The sequence below is a fragment of the Fukomys damarensis genome, unplaced genomic scaffold, assembly GCF_012274545.1.
Source record: "Fukomys damarensis isolate Sample0158 unplaced genomic scaffold, DMR_v1.0_HiC HiC_scaffold_25, whole genome shotgun sequence".
In the NCBI taxonomy this organism is placed as follows: Eukaryota; Metazoa; Chordata; class Mammalia; order Rodentia; family Bathyergidae; genus Fukomys; species Fukomys damarensis.
Window position 1 is genome coordinate 26,045,392 of NW_022900937.1, and position 9,923 is coordinate 26,055,314.

Here is a 9,923-nt window from a genome sequence, read left to right on the forward strand (position 1 = left end):
TGTGAGTTCGAGACCAGCTTGGGCTACATAGTGAGTTCCAGGTCAGTCTCAACTACATAGTGAGACTGTCTCAAAAAAAAAAAAAAGAAAAGAAAAAAAATTCCCAGAAATGCATTTCAAGCTGCTGCTTGATGAATTAGGCTCATCTTAGCATTAGTCAGTGAGAGGTTATAGGGGACCAAGCCCCACAGTTGAAGACTGAGCCTAGGGAATTAGGTGGGTGCCCAAGGTAATGACAGAACTAGATCTACAATTCCTCATGTCTGGTCTTGTGTTCATTCTTTCTACTACACCTCAGGACCAGAATCTACAGCTGTTCTGATGAATGGAAATGTTTAACTGGGCTTGGGGTTTGGCCCAGTGGTAGTACACTGCATGTGAAACCTTGGGTATAATACCCAGCATTGGAAAAAAAAAAAGGCGGAGGGTTGTATTTTTGGTTAAATGAGAACAAAAATGTCCTCCCCATCAGTCTTTGTAAGCAAAAAGTTTACACCTGATGCCAGCTGCAGCCACTTCCAAACCAGAGGCCTGATCTTCATGTTGGTAGTTGGTGGCTCTTCCCAAACACTGGGAAAATAATACATTTCGACTAGGAATCACAAGCTTGTGCTCAACACTGCGTTTCCAGCTGGAGCCCAGTGCAGGAATGTGTGAGAATTGGCATCTCTCACCTATGCACACCAGAGAGGTCGTGTTGTCCCCTTTAGTGCGACACACAGATGCTGTTGGAAACCCAGCTGCCTTCAGAAACATGATGACAAGATTTTGTGCTTCAATTAGGTCTGGGTTTTTGCTGGTCTCAGTGTTGCTTATTTTGAGGACGTATTCAGCAGGGCCATCTGCAGTGTCTTTGGTTCTCGAGATGTGAACGTGAAAGTTTTGGTCATCATAGCTAGGAAGTGGCTGGATCTTTGACACTTTTAATCCAAATATTGATTCTACCAATGCGGAGGCTTGGGCCTCAGTGAAAGCAGGTTTGGCCAGGGACTGTGTTTGTTGATTGGCTTCACTCGCCATTGTGTCTGAAGAATGAGCAACCAGAAAGGGGACATGGAGAGAGACTTACTTCAGTGTTTTCTGCAGACAACCCAAGAATGTTGTTCTACATTGGTTCTATATTTCTTCTGATTATTTTTACTCATAAAGTTAAAAAACCAAATCAGTAAAAGAGATTAAGAAGTTTTAGGGATGTGCCGGGTATGGTGGTGCATGCCTATAATCTCAGCACTTAGAAGGGTGAGGCAGGAGGATTGCCAAGACTTGATTGAGTTCAAGGCCATCCTGGACTAAATAGTCTCAAACCTATCCTCAACTCCTAAAAAATGTTTTGGGGCCAGGAGTGCAACTCAGCAAGCAGGAGAACCTGGGCTTGACCCCAATACTGTCAAAAAAAAGTAGCTATTTTAGCAGAGGATTAAAAATCCTTGTACCACGAATCATCTTAAAACCTATCTCCCAAACTTAAGGTCCAGTACTGGAAAGCACCCTGGGGTCACCAAATCGAATCCTACCCTCCCCTCCACATTTATAGTAGAAGTTCAGGTCCTGGGCATTAAGTGGCCAAAGTCCCCTTGTAAGTTACAGCAAGACCCGGCTCTCCAGACTCCTAAACCATGGTTAAGTCCTTTTCACCCACCAGTCTTGGGTTAAAATAATTTCAAATGTGACAGTCTTTCCTGGTGAATTCTGGTAAATTATATGGTTCACATCTAGCTAGCTTGTCACAGGTACTTCAAAGAGAAAGGTGTGAATGGTGGTGCAGAGTGTTGTGCGAGGCCCTGTGTTCTGCAACAGTTGAAAAGTTCACTCACAACCACAGACATCCTCAACAACAAAAAACATTTAAAGAAGCTGGGTGTGGCGGTGCACGCCTTTCACCCCAATATTCTGGGAGGCTGAGGCAGGAAGATGGCTAAGTATGAGTCACAACCAGGCAATTTAGCAACTTAGTGAAACCCTGTCTCAAAATAAAAAATAAAAAGGGCTGGGGATGGAGCTCAGTGTAAGGGTTCAATTTTTTAAAAAATTAATCAAGCAATCAATAAAAAATAAATAAAAGGAAGGACTCGGAACACGTTATAAAGCAGTAATAATGAACTGATGGAATGCCAAAGAAAGTCTTCCACTGACTAAGTATAAACCTGGAATGACCGGATTTGCACTGAAGTGACTGGACTTACCTTAAACTGTGAAGAATATGTGTTCTACTGCAAAGAGGAACAGGGGCTAAAAATAAAACCTATGACCAGTTACAAAAAATAAAGTTATATCTGAGTTTTCTACCTGTAAATTTAATACAGACATTTATAGTTAAGCGGATGCACACTGAGGCCACACTCTTATGTGAAATACATAGGACACACATGAGTAAATACCGAATGGCTTCTCTGGTGTGAAAAACTAAAAGTGTAAATAAGGTTCAAACGGTACCACTGATCATGCGAAATAGGAAGAAACGGGCTAAAGGAGAAGGGGAAGTGGGAGGGGTAGGGGAAAGGAAAGAAGGGAAAAGAAAAAATATGAAAAAAGGAAAAAATGGAAACAAAGTCTTTGTAAATAGGGAAGGGTAAAAGGGAGAAGGGAGGGCAGGGGAATGGGGAAAAAATAAGAACCAAGATAAGTCATGTAGAGGCACAAATTCCCAATGATGAATGTAACTGTATTGTTTACCTTAAATGTACCGATACACTTAATGGGAAATAAATAAATAAATGTGAAACTGTACCACTGTTAAAAAAATAAAATAAAAACCTTCCATTAAAAAAAATTTAATATCTGCCAAAAACAGCTGAAGGCAGCTGAAGGAAGATGGTCCTAGAAGACGGATTTCAACTGGGCTTTTGAGTCTATTGGGAGAGGTGGGGAGGGAAGACTGCTTTCTTCCCCTTGGGAGTTACACTCTAGGTGCCACACACCTGGCCTGTTTCCTGAGCAATGTAGGGCCCGAGCATCCATCAGGAACCAAATCTCTAAGGTTTTTACAATTTTACCTTCTTCTTTTCCCAAAATCGTTTTCTTTCAATTCTTCCTTCACACTAAGTTGTAAGTGATTGATAAACATCTTGGGGTCAGTTGTCTTTTAGAGTATGATTTTGATTGCTGTTCAGGGGATGCAGTTTTGTTTGTTTTTTGAGACAAGGTCTTGCTATGTGGCTCAGGCTGACCTTGAACTCACAATTCAGCCTCAGCCTTCCAAGTGCTGGGATAACAGATATATGCTCCAAGCCCAGCTAAATGAAGTATTGTTCAAACAAATCTTGGCCAGGCATGGTGGTGGCGGCTGAGGCAGGAAGACTGCAAATTGGAGCCCAGACTGTGCAACTTAGAGACTTAGCTGAGATCCTATCTCATAATAAGAACTAAAAATGGGTTGAAGATGTAGCTCAGTGTGAAGGCCCTGGTCCAATCCCTAGCACCAACCCCCTAAACAATCTCAGTACGGTGCAGTGGTGCACATCTATAATCCCAGCACTTGGCCAGCTCAGGTATGAGGATCAAAACTTCTAGGCCAGCCTGGGTAGCCTAGTAATTTAGTAAGACCCTGTCTCAATATAAAAAAATAAATGGGCTGGGCATGATGGTACATACCAATAATCCCAGCACTCAGGAGGCTGAGGCAGGAACATCACTGTGAGTTTGAGGCCATTTTGGGCCACATAGTGAGTTCAAACCCAGGCCAGCCTGGACTACATAATGAGACTCTTGTTTCAAAAAACCCAACCCAAACCAAACCAAAACCTAAAAATAAAAACAAAAACTAAAACAAACAAAAAACCAAAGGACAGGGAAATGTAGCTCAGCATACCCTAGATTCAGTCCTCAGGGCAAGCAAGCAAGCTTCTGACAAGAGGGCAGCATGAGGGAACATTTTTTTCCCCCAGCTTGTAATCCTCCTGCCTCAGCCTCCCTAGTGGAGGGAACTTTTTGAGAGGAAATTGTTCTACATCTTAATGATCTTTAGCAATCCTGGAGGTCGAACCATGCCTGTGAGGCAAGAGCTCTACCATTCAGTCACACCCCTATCCCTGTATCTGGATGAGGCTTTCATTGTATGGTTGCAATATTTGCCAAAACTTAGCTTAAAGATGAAGTGAATATGAGAACTGTCCATCTCACTGAATGTAAATTTTACCTTTAAAAAAAAGCCCTAGCAAGAGACAATCCAGAACAAGGAGGGGAGGTCTCAGAATGCTCAGAATGTCTCAGATCTCACACATTACAGCCAGGCCTGCTAATGCCCAGGCACCCCAGCCCTGTCACACTGAAGGCCACCCTACTTTGCCGAGGGAAGGAGAGGAAACTCTTGGAGGTGTCTGGCTCTTCTCCCTGCCTCAGCCGCAAGACTACACAGCCTGATGACTTGAGTGACAATAAGGGTAAAAGCCTCGCACGTCGTCACCATTCCCCAAGGTCTTTCTTCGTCCACCCACCCAAAGCCGACTCTCCTACCACTGGATGCACATTGCCTCGTGGCACAGGCAGGCGTCCCCAGCCCCAGCCACTGCACACCCGATGATCACTTCTCTTGTTTACTTTCCAACCAAAGGATTTCCTTTCAGAAAGAAATTAAGCTGTTTAGATTTTGTTCACTAAAGGCATTATAACAAAGCCTACATGGGATTTCAAAGTACTTTTTGCACCTAAAACTTTTGGGAATCAACATATCCTGATGCACTGTTTCTTTGGGCTTCAGACTTTTAGGCCGGATTCAGAGTGTAATAGGAGCTGCAGCATTAACTACAAAAGTAAAATCCAATTTCCAAAGTGTTAAGGATGTCAGAGCAACTCTGGATGTGATATGAATTGTAAGCTCTTAACATTGAAAGGAACCTTAAGGGCAGTTGGGGAAGGTCAACTCTCTGCTGGTACAAAAACACACACACACACACACACACACACACACACGCGCGTGAAGGGGCTTTTAGGGATCTCTCTGAAGAATACTTTATCATTGCTGGAAGGGCTGGTGCACTAAAAAGTCATATTCTAGTCCCAGCTCTGCCACATGACCTTTGAAACTCCAGACTCACCCCGTTTCCTCTGGAAAGAGTTAGACTAAATCATCCCTGAAAGTCCTTTAACTCTAACATTCTAACAGCTGAAGCTCTTTCTCTTTGACCTTACCTTGGCCTTTCTTCTTCATGCACAAAGGACTCCAAATCTTAGAATGAATGGTACAGATCCCGTCTGCTTCTGAAGGAAAACAAACATTCAGAAAGAAATGTGCTTGCCACAGATGTTTCCTTCACCAAATCTGTCCTGCATGTGGTGAGGCAGGAGGGAGGCTCAAGCCTTATGGGACAGTTGTTGATCTTTATTTTACCTAGCACGTGGGGAAAAAAATTTTCAGGAAGCCTCAAGGTCTGTACCACAATCTCACAATCTTCGTCCCAGAAACAGGAGGCTGGACTTTAAACTCTGGACTTTGCACAAAGTTACTCCAGACAAGAAATAGGAGTTAAGTCTTGATTCGTCTTTCTCCCTGCAGTGTGTCACTAAACCCACGAACCTCTTCCTTAGCCCGTATTCCCAATCTCCTTTCTTTTGCAAACTTCCGCATCCTTCCAGGGTGAAGAGTAGGTGGTGGATTCTCAGCACCTAGCTAGTGACTTAGTGACTATTAAACACCGAACCAGGTCTGTTTCTACTCCACAGGAAATAAAGCAGGGAATTCGGACTCAGTCATTTCCAGACAATAATGCACCTGGGTTTTGATGTTGAGCGAAGAATAAAAAGCGGTGGGCCAGCAGGATTCCAAGGGATTGCTGACCCCAAAAGCAGGAAATTAAGGGGGTAAGAAAGAGGAGGGCACTCAGGTCAGGTTCATAGTTATGATATTAATGAGGCCAGGGGAGGCTCGGAAATGGTTCCCACTGGGCACTTCCTTCTGCCACTCTCCAAGAGGGGAGGGGGTGGGAGACTTGGGAGTGGTGCCCCGGGTTCTCAGCCTGGGTGAGGACAGGGGAAGGGGCCTCGCATCCCCATCCCTTCCGCCCTGGTGAGGGCCACAGGATCACCAACCCGCCCTCGGGCGTCCTCCGGCGGGGCCCGGCCTCGGCTCCTTGCTCTGCTCACCGTACAATCCCACGTCCCACGTAGCGATAGCGGCCCGCTCCTAAGCGCCAGGGAAGTGGACTGCGAGCTGCTAGAGCTGAGTCCGTCCTTCCAGCAAGCCCCGAGTGCCGAGTTTCTGATTGGCTCCTCTCATTCCTTGCCGCCCAGTCAGCGTAGACTGCTGGAAGGCGTGGCCTGGCCAGGAACACAAGACTTTGCCCTGCTCCAGGGTGTCTGAACAGGAAATTAAAGATGGGGATTGTGATTGATTGGCTTTCTGAAATCCCAACCCCGCCTTCTGTCCTCTAGCACCCCAGTCAAAAATCCATCTACCTTACATAACTGGGGCTCGTTTCTGACTGGTTGCCCAAGGCGCCACCCGCCAATGAGTAGCCATTCCGCACCTTGGGGGGCACCGCTCAGGTCCGCCCCGTCCACGTGGTTGGGTTAGTAGCTTGGACCATTTCTCAGGGTCCAACGGGGCGCTTTTTCTCCCCCACTTGCTAGAAGCTTGTATATTAAGAGGGCCTCTTCGAAAAGGTGGTCAGAGGTAGACGTTAGCTCCTCTTGGCCCAGGAGCGACAGAGGCTACTATAGTAGGCCCTGAATCGGCCTAGAGACATCGCCTCACCTGGGTGCTGCATTGTTGGAACTAAATCTCTATGAAGAGGCCTGCACACTCCTGACGGGAGAAGGAAGCCTGGAAAGAACAGAGCCCCCACCAGATTTTGACCAGGAGGCTCCCAGCAAGGCACTTTTAGTTGCAGTCTTTTTAAGGTTCAGAGGCTGTCTTCTACCCAGATGTTATCTGTACAAAGGATCTTGCTTTTAGTCTTTTCAACACTAAACCGATCTCACAAATCTAAGTACCTGTTAGAACAATTCCTGAATGAAATTCAACTTTATTTCTTGTTGCTAGACTATTCTATCCCCTATTTCAAACGTTTACACTAATTTTCATTCTCATCCCTAGAGTAGAGAAGCAAGTAGACATAAAAGATGTGAACCATGGGTTTTACGGCAGTTACACTGGGAACAATGTGACGTCTGAACATTTAGATAATATATTCCATGACAAATTTCTGGACAGCATCTTGTATCATTTTAAAAAATCCTGTATCATTTTAAATCATGAGGTTATATTCTAATTGCTAAAAGTATAACAAGAGTCGCACCTGGTGGCACATGCCTGTAATCCCAAAATTTAGGATGCTGAGGCAGGAGAATCACTTTGATTTCAAGGCCAGCCTGGACTACACGAGACACTGTCTCAAAACAAAGCAAAACAAAACAACCCCATGAAATAACAAGAGCCAAATGTGATAATACAATTTTCTTTATTAAAAATAATTTACATCATCAGTAACATATACACCATTGTCATCAACTGAACTTTGCCTCCAATATATTTCTATACAATTACTTAACATACATTATTGAACTTAAAACTGTTATACTGTTTTGCTGGCTTTAAATAATAGATAATGATTTGCAGTTGAGATGTATGGTTTGATAGCCCCAAATGTGTAAAATTTGATAGAAAACATCAGCACTGTCACCTGTTCGGGAAAAAGAAAAACTAAAACAAAAGCCGAAACACTGAAAAAGCCTAAGTCAAACCCCTTCCTATACTGTCTTGTACACTCCAAATCAAACTAGACAGTGTCAACACCCAAGCATGTTAAACCTAAAAGCAAAAGAAAGGTGTCACTTAATTTAACCTCAGAGAAACGTCACATTTCTCACCCTGTCACTTGCTACTGACAAGAGGATGCAAACATCATTGTCACTGCCATTGCAAACAATGATGACTGGGTTCAGTTGGTAGCTTTACAGCATTTAGTGCAACCACCAGGGAAAATCCAGGCAATGTGGCTAAAGGAATTCTGCCAACTTGTACTTGAGCGTTCTCAATGAAGACAAGATAAAAAATGACAGCTGTCACCTTGGGAACTTTAAGGTATAAATAGTAGAGGTAATTCAGTGGCTGTATGACATTTAATAGGATTAGCAAGACCCAAAGGTACGAACAAGGCAATGTTATGTAGGTTTCTCAAAAGATAAATGTTGCTGTTGGTAGTGACCTTTGAAATTGTACTTCTAAGTTCACAAAACTGATCTGCTTTCTAGTAGTAGGCCTATCACATTTTTATTTTTGCAAAACAAAATTACGTAGACACAGTCAACAAAGGAGGTTAAATAAACAAATAAATGCCAGTTCTGCAGCATTTGGAGGCAGAATTACCTGATACACACCTGGGAACATAGGTCTGTAACTCTCCTCCCTCAATTTGAAACCAAGCTTCTAGTTTGTTGTATATGAGCAAGAGATTAAAAGAACCTTGACTTTGTTCCTGGAATACAGGTTTGTTTGTAAATGTCATGTTTAAGCCATCACTAGAGAGCTTTATCACCACCTCTTGATCAGCCATGTGTGATGTACATAAACTACAGTAAGAGTACACTTTCTTTGTTTTGTTTTGTTTTTTTTTGGTATTGGGGATCGAACTCGGGACCTTGTGCTTGCGGGGCAGGTGCCAGAACCACTGAGCTAAACACAGGTCTTTTTTAGCCACACAATTTGGAATTACCATTTCTTCAAAGCATGTAACAGGTATTTTTAACATCAACCTATATTATTTTCCATCAAACTCATGTAAATTAAACACACACAGTGACAGATATACAGCATGTACCAAGACAGATGACCTGAAAGAACCAAAGAAAATATTTATAAAAAATTTAAATAAAGACAGGACATTCTTGTCAAATTCTAGTCCAACTCATTGTCTAAATATTTACAAAATGCTTTTAAAAGACTATGATTGGTTATGTGCAAATTTCTCAGGTCTTTATCCACTGGTTTGGTAGTTTCAGTATTTTAGCTTAAAATAAGCATTTTTTTAAATTCTGTGCAATGTGAGCTAACTGAATTGCAAGACCTTAAAACTAAGTCATGTGAAGATCTCCATGTGAAAGAAAAATAAAACATCACCTTAACTTTTTGCTCCTAAGTTTAATTTCTTAACTAAAAAAAGTTACAGGACCTTCTGAAATTAATTACCCAAACTGTTCTGTCTTGAGAGAAATGTTTGATGCAGTATGGTAGAAAAACATGCATACTGAGAACATATGACACACAGCAACAACTTATTGTTCAGTTTTGGTTAAAACCAAATAAACCATTAAAAAAAAAATAATGCACCCTTGGTAAAATACTGTGAAATGACAGGAAATAAAACAGCAACTTTTAAAGAAATGCTTAGGTATAAGGATCCATATAATTTGGGGTAGATAATTTAAAAGTCTAGACTCGAGAAGAAATACGGTTGGAGTCTAATGATTCAAGTTCTCTTTAGCTTCCACAAGGTAAGTTTGTAACGTCAGGTGGTGACACCTAAATTAGGTTACAAAAAGTTCTAGATGAGCAAAATAAGCTAATCCAATTATCAGAATGATACCTCAGATTTGCCACAGGGTACAGTGGCAAACCACCAAAAACTTAAGGGCTGCATCATAGGCATTCATCCTTTTACTGCTAATGCATGTGTGCATGTCACAGAACTGCTTGTATTCCTGCACGGGTCCAAATGCAGACATGGAAGAAACTTTGGCTGCACTGGAGAGGATGATTGTGCTCTGGGGAAGGTTCTCTCCCTGTAATTAGAATGAAACTAAGGGCAAACCTGGCTTTTATGATAGACAAAATGCCAAATGCATCCAGCTCAATTCTGAAAAGGAACTGATATGCTTAAATATCCATTTATAGGGCCAGGGATTTGGCTCAGTGGTTCTGCTGCCTGCCTTGCATGCTCAAGGGCCTGAGTTCAATCCCCGGTATTAAAAAAAAAAAAAAAAAAAAAAAA

General features: G+C 42.6%; 1 protein-coding gene across 4 annotated transcripts in view; it reads right to left on the bottom strand.

Moving 5' to 3' along the window:
- Hykk (hydroxylysine kinase) overlaps positions 1-6,267 on the bottom strand; it is a 19,919-nt gene extending 13,652 nt beyond the window's left edge. The window contains exons 1-3 of one of the 4 annotated variants that reach the window (XM_010619467.3): positions 6,079-6,262; positions 5,128-5,196; positions 675-1,025 (exon numbers count right to left, since the gene is read on the bottom strand). In XM_010619467.3, the coding sequence (XP_010617769.1) occupies positions 675-1,025; positions 5,128-5,146 (370 nt within the window). In that variant the 5' untranslated portion in view covers positions 5,147-5,196; positions 6,079-6,262. Of the gene's footprint in view, positions 1-674; positions 1,026-2,183; positions 2,343-5,127; positions 5,197-6,078 lie in introns of those variants that run through there. The other 3 variants (XM_010619465.3, XM_010619464.3, XM_010619466.3) reach the window with 3 other exon arrangements.
- Positions 6,268-9,923: the final 3,656 nt, after the last annotated feature.